Source organism: Electrona antarctica (genome assembly GCF_951216825.1).
Source record: "Electrona antarctica genome assembly, chromosome: 4".
In the NCBI taxonomy this organism is placed as follows: Eukaryota; Metazoa; Chordata; class Actinopteri; order Myctophiformes; family Myctophidae; genus Electrona; species Electrona antarctica.
The window spans coordinates 28,587,239-28,602,724 of NC_136809.1; the positions used below are offsets into that span (position 1 = coordinate 28,587,239).

General features: G+C 45.3%; 1 protein-coding gene across 6 annotated transcripts in view; it reads left to right on the top strand.

Annotated features, from left to right (window-relative positions):
• Positions 1-15,486, top strand: part of lef1 (lymphoid enhancer-binding factor 1) — a 66,448-nt gene that overhangs the window by 20,508 nt on the left and 30,454 nt on the right. For all 6 annotated transcript variants that reach the window (XM_079498190.1, XM_079498192.1, XM_079498191.1 and 3 more), the window contains exon 4: positions 12,034-12,166. In XM_079498190.1, the coding sequence (XP_079354316.1) occupies positions 12,034-12,166 (133 nt within the window). The remainder of the gene's footprint in view (positions 1-12,033; positions 12,167-15,486) is intronic.

Here is a 15,486-nt window from a genome sequence, read left to right on the forward strand (position 1 = left end):
ACTGGAATTCAAATTAACCATCACACTGCCCTCAAATAACTGTGACTTTGTCAAGTAGTTGTCTGTAACATTGACTTTACAAGTTCCCATTTTACTGTAATTTCTAGGTTGTCCAGCGTGTGTGTGCAAACACAAACCTTGTCCTAACACAAACATTAAATGCCATTGACAATGAATGGACAATTATTGTTATTGCATAACACAAACATTGAAGACGAAGGAGAGGACGCAAATTCTGATTGGCCGGAATAAGATGATGTCTGATGATGTATGATGATAAGAGTGCCCCTCACTTCACACAGGTGTGATTTTATTACTAATTAATGCTTAGTGGCATGAAGGAGGATTTTGTTCTCTTGGAGCTATTCCAGTGCGCTCTACTCAACTCCCTTGTCACAAAAAGCGCAATTTGCAAATTTGTTTTCCCATTGCAGATAGTACCCCCTCAGTGTATGTAGCTGGTAGTCATAGTGACAGCGAGAGAGCTAATGGAACAATGGCGGCTTGTCTGGAAACGATCTCCATTTTGACTATACAGTCTGACAAAAACTGTTTCTGATGAACATTTTGGGCAAGAAATGCAGTAGCTCAATATTGATAGATTTTCTCATTTACAATACAATATTTAGGAGTTACCATGCAGTTATACGGAAGCTGTGATGGGAGGCAATGACTCTAGTTCTTCTTCTCTTTGACCAATCAGTACTAGTCTGCAGTGTTCTCACGTCACCTTCAGTGTCACCTCAGCTCTCCTGGAACCTCGACAGAGGGGATGCCAAATAAAGTGCCATGTACTGATCCACAACTTCACTTGTACCCCATGGAAAACCAAAAGAGTCAAGTGGAGTTGAGCCAGTACCATACAGCGACACCATTTGACAGGACATATGGCTGCAAGGCGAGCAGGGATTGAACATGTGACTCCTATTATGGGGACGACGGCTCCAACCACAAGGCCACCCTGACACATTTTGATGTCCTGCACGTACGCACTAATATTCTTACACTCTTCAGACCTGGAGTCAGACAATGACATGTTATTTTTGTGACATGGAGATGTGGAATGCCGTATATATATATATATATATATATATCTATTATACAATTGAAAACATGTACGCAACCCAATACCCAAAGTCACCAGCTACTACGCCACTGACACGCTGGGTGCCGAAGCCGAAGCAGGAGCAACACACACTGCAACAACACACTAACACGTCACAGACTTACCCTCCGCGTCGATCCACGGCTATCTCCTCATGTCGCGCAGCACGCCCACACTCAACACCACCCGCGTAAAAATTGTCATTGCACTGCCACTAAAGCCGCCTCCCGTCCAGACTCACAAACAATATCAATATCAATAATAAACACAAACACGCCACAAGCACCGACACCCCCGCCTAATTTGTTGCCAGGTCTATGAAAACAAGCCCAGAAAAAATGCCATTCAACACGCTACTTACAACTCGCTTACAATTCGCGGACCTGGCAACACTGCATCCTGTTTTCCCATTGGCTACGGTTGCTACAACACGCATTTGCACTGCATGTTGGGAGCAACACAGCTTAATGTAGGGGTCACCGATTGCTGTGCTACATCCCCCTCATGTTCTCACCACCCCCTTCGGCTACACCACACACACTAACCTACACAATTCTCCACATGCAACACAGGGCCCTTATTGGCTAGCCCCCTCACATGGCGATCCCCACGCAGCAAAACACAGACCAGCCAGCCACACACACACACCCACACACACACAACGGCCACGTTCGGAAATATCGCACTGAGCGCACTGTGCAAATGCAATGCAAACTAATAGGCGAGTGTGCTTCGGTGCGGTATTTCCGAACGCGCCCATCTCATCGCCACAACGCGCGCAGTCGGATGCCAAGCTCTTCCGCGCATTATTCCTTTCCCAGTCTCACCACACCACGGACTCATTGTAACCTCGCATCAGTGTCACTGCAGACACGTAATCACACTGTGGAGGATTTGTGACTGAGTGACTGTGTGTGTGTGTGTGTGTGTGTGTGTGTGTGTGTGTGTGTGTGTGTGTGTAGTTTGATTTCAGCATGTTTTACACTGCACAGTTGCGCAGTGCACACCATGGGACAAATCGGCTTTTCACCCCCTGCCACTGTGCCCACAAACGCATGTACAAGAGGAAAACAATCTAAACATTATATACTAACGTCAGCATCGGGCAGATTAACACACACAAGCGTTATTAGTTGAGTTTTCTTATTGAAGTGCCTCTGAATTGTAACTGTGCGTTTATGTCAGTCAGCGATGCGATCCGTTGTTATTCAGCCACCAGCAGCACCATACGCACGGACTGGAGAGAGGCGACGTGTTTCTCTCCCTTCGGCTCATGTAGCCCTCATTGTAACTACAAATATTGTTCCCGAAGAAACAATGTGGGGTCACTGCAATCCAAAAGATTGTAGGCCTACTATAATGCAGTCAAGGTCCCCACAAAAATATACTACACTATGTTCTGCTCCATTCTCAACATCTTTTGGTTTCCAAAAACAGTAACTTATTGTAAGTAAACAAAAACAGTAAAAAGCAGTTTCATGTCTGCTTATTTTAATTTAATTTAATTTGCTTTGATGTGAAAATCAAATACAACAAATAATAATAATACCCATCCGTTACTACATGTGAAGGGCACAATACTGGGTTTAAAAACACAGCTGAAACATGAAGTGGAGTCTGTCAAATCTCGCAATTTCCTTCTTCCCATTGCGCTGCAACGGAACTAGGATGAGCCGCCCGAAGGGCGGCGAAATTCTAGTATATATATATATATAAATAACATGTCGTTGTATGTCCAGCCAATCAGAACCCAGTCTTGATGATAGGCCTACAGTTTCACCTATACATCTACCACACATTCCTATCATATGTATGTATGTATGTATGTATGTATGTATGTATGTATGTATGTATGTATGTATGTATGTATGTATGTATGTATGTATGTACGTATGTACGTACGTACGTACGTACGTACGTACGTACGTACGTACGTACGCACGCACGTACGTACGTACGTACGTACGTACGTACGTACGTACGTATGTATATCATACTATCTGTGCTCCCTCTCTGGCACAGACAAACCAACCAGTGTTCTCTCACCATTAGACTGATTCATATCGACTCTCTCTGGCACAACAGGCCATTATTTCTGTTCTGGGAAAAGAAAAAAGCACCTGTGTCATCTTTGTGGCTCAGCCAGTTTTCATTGGGACAGGCCCAGTCGTAACATCGCAAATTTGATTCCACCTCATGAGCGCTGTCACTATTCATCCCTTCCCTCATATCCTTTGTAGATTTCCTGTCATTCTCCTATAATTTATAGTCATTAAAATAGTAAAATCAGTATTTTATATGAATCCAAAATGCAAACAAGGAGACACAATAGTCTCCTTGTTTTTTTTACAATAGCGTTGAAAGCATTTGATACAGGTCAGGGCTGTTTCACATTAATGATCCTTTTCTATAAGACTAGGATGAAAACTAGCATCATTTATTTTAGCTTGGAGTGTGCGCACGTGCGTGCACACACGCACACACACACACTCACACAGTCAAACACACAAACTGTTTAATGGTTTATGGTTTACGAACCTCATTGTGTAACCCAGTTTAAGGGTGTTGTGTACCGTACTCCATCACGTGCTGCTCAGCACGGCTTTATTGCAGCTCCAAAAGAAGACACTTTTGAGAAGACGTTCGTTCGTGCGTTCGTGCGTGCGTGCGTGCGTGCGTGCGTGCGTGCGTGCGTGCGCATGTGTACGTACGCTCCAAGCTAAAATAAATGATCACGCACATCATGTTGATGATGTGTGCATGCATGTGAATGCATGAATTATTTTTTAAGTATCACAGTCTCTGATCTCTTGGCCATGTGCTTCTGCCAATATTTTCAGTATATACTCATACCGTGATATACTATGAGGTTATTCTGTGTGGAGTGTGTTTGTTTTGCGGGTTGCCATGTGTGTACAGTACCATGTGTGTACAGTACCATGTGTGTACAGTACCATGTGTCGGTCATGTGCTGCATCTCTCTGTGTGAGTTAATGGTAAGTGTTTGATGTATACATTCCTCCAGGGCCTGTGTGTGTGTGTGTGTGTGTGTGGGGGGGTCGTCTGATGGTGACAGTTGGTTCAGTGTGACAGTCCATCAAAATTCACTCGTGAATTTCTCACCCCACCATGTGTGTGTGTGTGTGTGTGTGTGTGTGTGTGTGTGTGTGTGTGTGTGTGTTTTTATTCATATTTAAAAAAGGATTTCAGCTACTGCGGGAAAAAAAAGCTTTCAGCTGATATCTCCCACAACTGTTATGAAATGTGGAGAGTTTTGGTGTTAGCCTTAACTTGTTTTTCTTAAGATGCAGGACAATACGGGTTTTCAAATTTCCCAAACAAAGATGAGAGAGAGAGAGAGAGAGAGAGAGAGAGAGAGAGAGAGAGAGAGAGAGAGAGAGATGTGTAATGGGGATGATGGTGACGGGAGGACTTCAGAGATGTGTTTCCCTCCAGGGCAGGCTTTTCCTGGGTTTCTTAGACGTTCTCATCTTGCACCACCATTGCACCCTCCCCATCTTAAATGAATCCCCCCTACCCACCGCCCACCCCCGTTGGTCTCTTCATTACCCCCTGGGCACGTGGCACTCCTTCGCTTGTCGGAGGCCCCCAGCTTTCTTCTATGTTAATTGGGTTTGGTTGCGTTAAACTCTCCCTCTGGCCAAACGAAGGGCCATCCTGCCAAAAAAAAGCATTCCGTTTTTAGCTACTCTGACTGAAAGGGCTGCTGCTGCTGGTAGTGGGGTCCAACCCACTCCCGGAATGGTAATTGGTTATTTATTTAAGCGCACCCCAGGTTGGTTCCTTCCTTTTGGTTTTGGTGAGGGAGGGAGAGAGAGAGAGAGCAAGAGAAAGGGAGTGTCGAGGAAGAGAGAGGATTGAAAGCAGAGGCAAGCGGTGCGAGTCATGGATGGACGGACGGATGAAGAGGGGAAGGAGGGTGTGTGTGTGTGTGTGTGGGGGGGGGGGGGGGGGGGGGTGAAGAGAATGCAAGTGAGGGAAGGAAAGAATATGGAGGGGTAGAGAGGAGCAGAGGGAGAAAACATGGAGAAAGCTGTCGTTTTCTTTTCACTATAAATCCACCCTAGGGGATGGAGAGGGTTGGGATGTTTGCTCACCTTTGCTGGATAAAGGTCAAACCACACACACGCGCACACACACACACACACACACACACACACACACACACACACACACACACACACACACACACACACACACACGCGCGCGAAACACCTGAGAGCGAACACCTGTGTTGGCTCTAGCATTTTTATTCTAGGGCACACCCTCTTCTCTCTCTCTGTCTTTAGAGTCCTACTTTCAGCCTTCCATAGTATTTCAGTCAGTAATCTTGTCCTCTTTATTGGCGAGTCATCAGATGAAACGGTGGCCAAAAGACATGCATTTAAAAACAAACATGGATGGGTGCGTTCTCTGTGTGACTGTGAGCTATTCTTTCAAAGGTTTTTCCCGGGGGGTTGATGTCATAACATGATGAACGCAAACTTTCGTAATCCTTTACAATGTCCTTATAGTATTGATGTAAGGGGTGAAACTACACACACTGTACAAGCTGTATTGTTACACCTCAGTTAGTAACGTGTATTCTCTAATTATCTATGAGTTATTCACCTAACAGTCTTATCCAGAGCAACTTTCACAGTATCATTATCCCCTAGGTTCAACATGTACACATTGTTCATGTGTTATTACTGTAAGTTCTGTCATACACTATCCAAAAACATTTCAATAGCTTCATATACCAGTAAGATGCCCTGAGGGCGAGAAGCGACCTCGCATCTGCCTGGGTGACGGGAGACTGCTCGGCTAGCGCTGGCGCTTTGGCACGGGGGTCAGATCAACATATGGAATTAATTCTGTACTGCCCATATATGGAGCGTGTCTTGAGTGTAGGGTTTGATGAGGACAGATCAACATATGAAATGTCAGAACAGGTCAGCTCCATATATGGAGATCTAAGGGTTTGAGGTTTGATGTAGTTGCTGGCCGGCTCCATATATGCAGATCTAGGTGATGATCTAGTCTTCTCCATGTATGGCTATCCAGGGTTTGAAGAGGTCAGTGTCATGATCTTCATATATGGAGACGGCCATATATGGTAACGTGACGTGTCACGAGGTGTGATGTCACAAGGCGTGACCATATATGGAGCTGTGACCGTATTATTTTTATTCAAAGCCATAGGCTACTGGGCAAACTCTTCATATCTTTGTAATCTCTTATCACCTGCACCTACAGATTAATAATGTTGTCTCCCTGGAAAGAAAGGTTTAACTGAGGAGTGCAATTGCTATTCCTAAACTGGATTTTGTATCGGGGTCCGGGATGTGTTGTCATGCTATATTTTTGTAACAAATACATTAAATAAAAAGGAGCTTATTGTAAAAAGTAAATTGTAAACAGCTTCAACTTCGGGTGCTATATATAACTTTGTGTTCCATCACTTTCACATTCATTTGGAAGTCCACACATACATTCCCACTTCATCCTTTCTCATTCTCTTCACCCTCCTTACTCTTCCCCAGAGTTGTGTCTCTAACAGTGAGCACAGGTGAAGTTGGGTTGTGGAGCCATCAGGGGAATGAGTTGAGGAAGATGTGGGGTCTTATTAAGGAGAAGAGAGTGGGAGAGATTTAGACTCTGCAGCATGGGAATCCACCAGCAGCCATCGACCGCTCTATGACTGAGACAACCTCCACCTTCTCCCCCTCCCTGGCTGTTTCTTGAAACACCTCGCTTTTTCCACGCACTCTTGTTGTAGCTGCGGGCACGAAGAGTCCTCATTGCATATAAATTACAGAAGTGGGAAGTGATCATTATAAGAAATTCCGCGCTTTCCCGTTTTTTCCCCTCTTTTTTTCCACTGCACTCTGCAGAAGTGTGGGATAATTGAGTGGAGTACAAAAGCCCTGCTGTGAGAGTGGGAGAGAGAGAGAAATAAGAGGGAGCGAGAGAGAGCAGGAGAGGTGTTATAAAGAGGAAGACACACTGTACATGGTTTTGATGGACAGACAGACGGACGGTGTCCACACTAATCAACCAGTTACGTACCTGCATTGACTGGATTGTGGAATCTCATCCATAAACTAAAAGCCCAGAGTCAACCCACGGCACCATCATACCATCACAACCCTCCAAAATTACCATCCCCTGTTTTCAGACAACGCTAAAGTCACTGGCTCCCTGCACACTGCTGGAGCTTTTTCCCCCCTCCATGGACGGCTCGCTGCCAGCTCCAGTTCCGCACAATGAATTTCTCTTAAAGCCACATCTAAGGGCTTCTTTTAAAAAGGGCCTGGCCAAAAAGCCCCGGTTATAAAATTCCAAACGGAACGTTTTTTTCTTTTCAATCGGTGTAGACTCTCTCTCTCTCTCTCTCTCTGTCTCTCTCTCTCTCTCTCTCTCTCTGTCTCTCTCTCCCCATCTCTATTCGCTCCCACTTGCTCCCTGTGAAAGGAATATGAACAGAAGAATATTCTAAACCTATTATTTCTCATTGACAATGAAAAGGGGGACCTCCAATATAGCTGCTTTCCTCGATCGCCGCCTCTGGGAAGAGGAAGAGAAAGAAAAATGATGAGGGAATCGAGTTATGGTAACGCTGTGTGAAACGTTCAGTTGTGGCTGTCCAACCACCTCTTTTTGGAGCTTGGTAAACACGTGTAGCAGGTTTCTAACTGTGCATGTGCGTAACTTGGCCAGGACCAGGAGGCAGCAAGAAAGGCACGGTGAGCCAATAACCTGGCTGGAAGGACTAAAATGGTGATTTGTTGGCATGGTTACCAGTCACCCCGAATGACTGGACCTTTCAGGGGATCCAATAAAACACTGTTGCCAGTTGATGTTGACATACATAAAGCACATTGCTCATTTCTAATTTAGGAATGCATATAGGATAGTGTGGTATTGAGAGAGCTTTGTAAAAGTGTTGCTTTCATGAGCTTAACTGGGTTGGACCTGCGGCATGTTTTTGAACAGTGCTATCATGTTGTAAAAAAGCAGAGATCCTTCTAAATGTCACTGCCAAATGACGATGAAAATGAAGGTAGATAAAGTGATGACGACATTAGAATATTCTGATAGACCTCCCAACATGGCGGAACGTTCCACCGCGTAACCGCTGGCAGCCAAACCTCCAAATTTCCATGTCCGACCTCTATTCCATGGTCACTATGCTTTTTACAGCAATTTTCTTCCTAACGGGCACCAGTGCTGTGGTAGGGGAGGTATGGTGTATGGCATGCAAGGTTTTCCATGAATACACTCCCAAAGATTGTTAAAAGGTGTATCGGGTAGGAAGGTATGGTTTATGCCATGCACGTTTCCCTTGAATACACCCCCGAAGATTGTTAAAAGGTGTGTCGGTCACAGGGGCCAGGGATGTTCTCCCTGGTGGGTTTAGCTTTAAGGGTGGCATACAATGCACAGGGATTATTAAGAAGTGGAGAAAAATGAGCTTTGACAGCTGCAACTGGGAGACACAAAAGAGGTTCTTCTCCACTATGGTGGATCAAGAGCATTTCAAAAAGCCCTCTCAGCTTTCACATAATGCCAGCAAGTCCATCAACTGGCCCCTACTGTGTGTGTTTGTGTTTGTTAGTGCTATATACCTTAGTATAATTATTATATCTCCACTTTGTAGAGTTGAAGATGTTGTAGGCTATGTTTGTATGACTATTTAAAACCCATTTTGGGGCGTGAACCCCTTTTGGTGTTAGCATTATGTTATGCTTTAGCTATTGAAAAATAGCAGATCTAGGTGGCACGCTACGATCTTGTAGGTCTGCTATTTTTGAAAAATCGAAGAAACATAGCTTTTTCAGAAAACTGTCAAGATGTAGAAGACATTTTTAGAATCTGATCTCAGGTCTCAAGTATACAGTGTAATACACAGCAAAATGTGTTCATTTAACTCTGAGAGTTAAATTAACATTCAGAATTGCATTGTGTATCAAACGTGTCTGTCCAACATTCAGTGGGCTGCTGTGTATAGAGTACATGTGTGTATAAATATGATCTCCTGTTCCCTCCATCCTCTCTGTGTATAGAGTACATGTGTGTATAAATATGATCTCCTGTTCCCTCCATCCTCTCTGCTCTGAGTCAAACGGCCCAGAAGACCAGAACGGCAGTCCTCCAACTTCTTATCTCTTTCCCGCGGGGGAACAAATGGAGTGGAGAGACGTAAAAAAGAGGGATGCTATCATTTAGTCATCCAGTGGAGGCATGTCCAGGTGCCTCAGACCTGTCCCATTAGCCTCCTAATGTTAGGAGGAGGCCTAACCCTCTCCCAGATTATGCAGATTATCCCGTCACCTTTGACCCAGACTGACCCCCGTCAAACAACCTGTCTCACCTGGGCTGGATTTCAAAGTAAGCTACAGAGCTGAATTAGTTGACCATTATGCAGTGATTATGTGCTTCAGGGCTCTTGGGGGTTTTCCTTGTTTTCAGCAGAAACAATGTGATGGTTGAACCTGGTTTCTGATTACCATGACGTCTGAACTGGTCAAGCCCCGGTTTGGTGAAGAACATCTTGCCAAGCATACACACACACACACACACACACACACACACACACACACACACACACACACACACACACACACACACACACACACACACACACACACACACACACACACACACACACACACACACATGCAGCACCCCTGGGTCCTGGCTAAGACGTTCCCAGACAGAGGAACGGGGCGAGGGGGAGGGGGAGGGTGGTGCCAGTCTGTGAGCATGTCGCAGGGGGGAACACTGACATTCCAACCAAACTTGGACTCAGGAGGATGAAGAGGAGGGTGGGAGAGGAAGGGGGGCACTCCTAACCCCTCCCGGTCCTGTTCCACTCCTACCCCGTCCCGGTTCTGTTCCACTCCTACCCCGTCCCGGTCCTGTTCCGCTCCTACCCCGTCCCGGTCCTGTTCCACTCCTACCCCGTCCCGGTCCTGTTCCAACGACTCAATCAGCCCAGCAGGCATGCCACCTTGCCAGCAGACACCTCACTGGCACTACCAAACGGTGAGGCCAAGACATGGTTTTGATCTTATTGGCCTAGTAGTTGGAGTGACCGCTACGTTACGTAAACATTCAGTCCATTGTTGAGATTCATAAGGAGGTGGAATAGAAAATCCCTGTTCTCTCATTTCAGTGAACCTTACTCACCCATCGCGTATACTCCCCCGGAATTATCTCTCCCCTGGGGTTTCATGACGTATAGAGCATGCGCAAAGCTCACATGGGCACATTTGGAGTGGCACATTTTAGTGTGTGCCCATGTGTGAAGCCAATCAATGCTTTGTTCACAATATACACACTTAGTCATTTTCTACCCATAGCCAAAGAAGCAATGCCGTCTTTTACTTATCTTTTTTGTTTAGTTTAGTTTTCTTTGACATTGGGAACTGGACACTAGATTGATGCATTTCAGATTAACCGTATATCCTTTTTCAGAGACTTGATATTTTGACTTTCTGGTCAGCCAGTACTCGGGGCCCAGCTTGCGAATAGTAGATTTAGCATGGCTAAGCTGTACCATGTGTTCTCCACTGCTGAAGCGTGTAAGCGCTAGCGGGGCTGGCAGGTTTAGGGGACGGGGGTAGTTGGGGCAAGGGAGTTTAGGTCTGGCTGGATCTATTTTGGTTGTTGTTGGGGGGGGGGGGGGGGAGGGTGAGGGTGTGTTGAGTGTGCAGGTCATCCCCCTCTGCTTCAGCCCAGGGGTTGTGGGTTGGTGAGGGGGCTGCAGACAGCCAGGACACTGTTGACGTGATTACCCCTCCTTGTGTTTTGGTTCCACTGCAGATGTGTGTGTGTGTGTGTGTGTGTGTGTGTGTGTGTGTGTGTGTGTGTGTGTGTGTGTGTTTCTCTCTCTCTATCCCTAACCACCACCCTCACCCCCATCCCTCCTCCTCCCATCCGTCCTCCGGCTCTTGGCTCTGTAATGAACTCCCCCCTTATTCACCGGCTAATGACTGCCTTTGATCTCCCACATAAGACCTCTGCTCTGACTCTCTACCCTGTGGGTCTCTCTCTCTCTCTCTCTTGCTTGCTTGCTCGCTCCTGCACTATTTCTCTCTCGCACCCTCTCACTAGCTTCCTTCTTTTCTTCGTCTTTCTTTCTCGTTCTGTTGTTGTCTCACTCACTTTCTTTCCGTCCATCTCATTTTCGAATCCCACAAACACCCTAAACTCTCTCTTTCTCTATCTCTATCTCTTGTTCCTTTGAGGCAAACAGGGCACTTGGTTCTTGCTGACCTAAACTACTGTACACCGTTTTTTAAGGTGTTTGGTGAGAGGTTATATATATCTGGCTCAGGGGAATGTGTTTTTTCTTCTCCCATTTATTTGCACTGTACCATTAATGTTCACCCCACATCTATAAGGAAGCTCTGTAAATGGCACACTAAAAGACCACCCGTACAGCACGGTGTGCAATGGCGTGGAGAACCTACTGTAGATCATGTGACAGCAGCGGGGAGGGGAGAGGCCATTTTGAAAACCCCAGCACACACCAGTTATAGAGTACAACGGAGGAAGCTGGTTAGATGCTAAATAATCCTGATCCCCACTGTTGTTTTTTGTTATGATACATTTCAAATGGTGCAGCCAACAGTTGCAGCTGTTGCATGAAAAATGATGTGTTTCAAACCTTTTTTCCCTATAATACATCAACTCTTTGGTGGCGCTTCAACATTATGTTAACTTTTTCATCGATCCTGACACAGTGTTGTAACTGCGTCTCGCAAATAATAGACAGATGGTTGAAATAAAAAACAGTCAACTGGTTTCTGTCTTTTCTTCCATGGTCCAGTGGCGTTCCAGTGGTCTAGCTGTCACACTGCTTCCATAATACATTTGATGCCGAAGCGTTAAAACAATGGGTTTCTCTCTCTCCACAGTCCAACAAGGTTCCAGTGGTCCAGCCCTCACATGCAGTCCACCCCCTCACCCCGCTTATCACATACAGCGATGAACACTTCGCCCCGGGCCCACACTCCGGACACCACCCGCAGGACGGCAACAACAAACAAGGTACGAGGGACCGTGTTTGGTTGGATGATTTTTATTTTTGATTTGATTTATTAGCAATGCAATAAAACCACAGGGTTACAGCAGTTCGAGGTTAGCACCGTAAAGTCCTTGGACTTATTTCCTTTGCGAAATAAATTTAATTATTTGAATTATTTGAAGCCGTTTCTGTGGGAGGGGAAGACATACAACACAGGTCTTGTACCGATGATCCTTTGAACATGTGGCTGATACACTATCCAGCAAGCTAGTATCCTGAGATTAATTTAATTTAGTTGCTCAAACGGTTAAAAAAAAGAAAAAACATGGTGAAGAGTTCAGTTCGATGATATATTAAAAGAAAAGACAAAAGAAAAGATAAATGACTTTTTTTGCTTTGCTTGTGGTATAAATAAAAATCTGAAGGGCCCTAAAAATAAAAACATCACCTCAATGTGAAGCACAAAAGAAAACCAAAGCTGGAGATGACAAGCAAAGATAGAATGTTAAAAATGATAACAGAAGCCAAATGACAGCAGAAATCTCATTTACACACGGTCAAAGTGAAGAAGGAAAAGACAAAGTTGTATCTCACAAATAGGAACGGTTCATATGCAAAACTTGACATGAAACCTCAAAGTCCTCTCTTCTCATAAGACAAACTCTAGTCTGAACTGAAGGCATAACTGGATCATAGAAGTAGACCTAGTGATCTTCTACTGTACTCATATTTCCCCAACGCCTTTATGTATAATGTAATTATTAGGTGAGCCGTGAAGCAATTGCAAACTATTGACGCTGTCTGTCTGTGTCTTCAATCTATCAAGTCATAACACAAGCCTGTGAATCTCTAACTCAATATCTGACATAATTACATACTGTATGGTGCAATTTGTTGTTCAAAATGAAGAATTTCATACATAACTAATGAACATTCATCATAGAATGGTGATTGGTGAGACAGAGTGCATCACTTCCCTGTGTTGTTTCGTTGATGACATAAGATAATCATTTAAAATTATGTTTGCCATTTTGCGGCTTAACTATGCACACCTCTAAATTGCCCTTGTTAGTATACTATAGTGTTTGTATTTAATTATTTCGATAGGATACTAGAAAGAGAGGGAGTGGTGGAGGGCAGAGAGAAGGTAACACAGACACCCAGCTGGGGAGCTGCGCTGCCAATGCGGGACCCTGAGACCTTTCTATTTGACATAAATGTGTTTAAGTGACTGGAAAGAGGGCATGCCTCCTGACACACATGACATGCTTCATGAGCCGGGATTTCGAACCTATGTCATCCTCACAGCCAGTCCTGTGTCTGTGTGGAGAATTGTGCTGGGCGGCTGAGCCACCCAGGCACAACATGCATTTCCCAACATAAAACAGCCCGTTATGACAGCTTCCCAGAAGTGTGCCGTCTCTCTCCTCTCTCTGAGGAGCAGCATCAAGGCCATAACTCTGACAGCTCCAGAGGAACACTTTAGAAGAGCTTCTCATAAAGCTGGAGTGGGCTTTGGCAGCCTCTTCACAAGCACGTGCACACACACATACACCCCCCCCAGGAGCGGGAGAGGGGAATGAGCAGACAGGATGATAATGGAGGTAAAAGGAGGTTGTGGTTCTGAGGGACTGGCTATAAATAACAATGTGAAATCCAACACAGGAGGGACACTGGAGGATTGGATCAAGGGAAATTAGGAAGTCGGAGGAAATGGCGCTCGCTCAGTGCATGGCGGAGATATTGAACTCATGAGACACATTCAGAGAAAACGGTTGAGACTGAAACGGGGAGGGACATAATTATTTTTAATGGTGAACTGAATTAAAAAAAGATTTCTGCAGGTGTATGCACGTAACACACACACACACACACACACACACACACACACACACACACACACACACACACACACACACACACACACACACACACACACACACACACACACACACACACACACACACACACACACACACAGTGATGAGCAAGATAAAAGACATCCCTTGTCCATGTACTACTCTTTATGAAGTCATGCTCTCCATTTCAGAGTAATATTTATGTTGGTCTCGTCGGTCCTCGGGGATCCAGCATGTGAGCTGATGATAAACATTAGAGAGCAGAGAGAGGTCTCCAGAGGCCCTCTGTATTTGATCCTCGTACACACAGCCTATGGAACAGTGTGTACATATGAAAGAGTTGCTGTATATGAACTCCCTGGACACATTTCATAGCCTCATAAGGCTGAGCTCAAGTTGTTGCTGAAAAAAAGGGTCTCTCTTTATCTCATTCCCTTTTTCACTCTTCATGTTATCTCCATCTCTCTCTGACCTCTCTCTCCCTTCCTCCCTCTCCACCCTTTCTTCTGACATCTCCTCTCCTTACTCTTCGCTTCCCCTTCCACTCTCCCTTCCTCCATTGCTGTCTTTCTCTGTCCTCCATCTCTCTCTCTCTCTCTCTCTCTCTCTCTCTCTCTCTCTCTATTCCCTGCCCTCTCTTTCTCTCGCTTTCACTTCACGCATTGACCAATTGCTGCCTTCCTCACTAGGATCAGGACTTTGATCTCCTCGTTAATTATGAAAAATCATCATGGATTTTCTCATTATGAGCTCTAATATGCGCCGGGCTGCAGAGCGGCTCCGAAGGTTGAAAGGGAACCATTTCAAGTCAACCTTTTTTATTTTATAAATACAATTCAAGCTTTCATTGTCAGAAGCGAGGTTAAATAATCCTAGCCTTACTCGCCTACTCCCGTTCACATCTTAACTTGCATCATCACTCCCTACCTTCTCTCTACCTCTGTCGTTCCCATGCCTGTTTGGGACGTTCCTTCCACCTACTCCTCCCTCACCTTGCCCCCTTCCCCTCCTGCCCTGAGGAGAGCCCTGAGGAGTGTGCTCTGGTGGATTAGTGGGCAGGAGGTGGTAGAGCTGTGCACGTTACACTGGCTTTGGAGATATAAGCCCCCTCCTTGCCCTGTATCTTGGAGGGGGATGTTAGGCTCTTTAGACCTCAACCCCAGAGAGAGAAAGAGAATGGAGAGAAAAGATAGAAGTGAAGAGAAGTGGAGAAAAGCCAGACTCCAACAGGGATTAGAAAATGGTGCTAATCTGGAGGCATTTGCCCTCTTTTCTTAGCTGTGCACGATGTGCTGAGATTGTGTGTGTGTGTGCGTGTGTGCGTGTGTGTGTGTGTGTGTGTGTGTGTGTGTGTGTGCGTGTGCGTGTGCGCGCGTGTGCATGCGTGTGTGCGTGCGTGCACTCACTGTGCCTCACAGTTATGTACAATATATTGCAGTGCATGTTTTTCAAGGTTTATAACACTGGTAGTACACAGACAAATC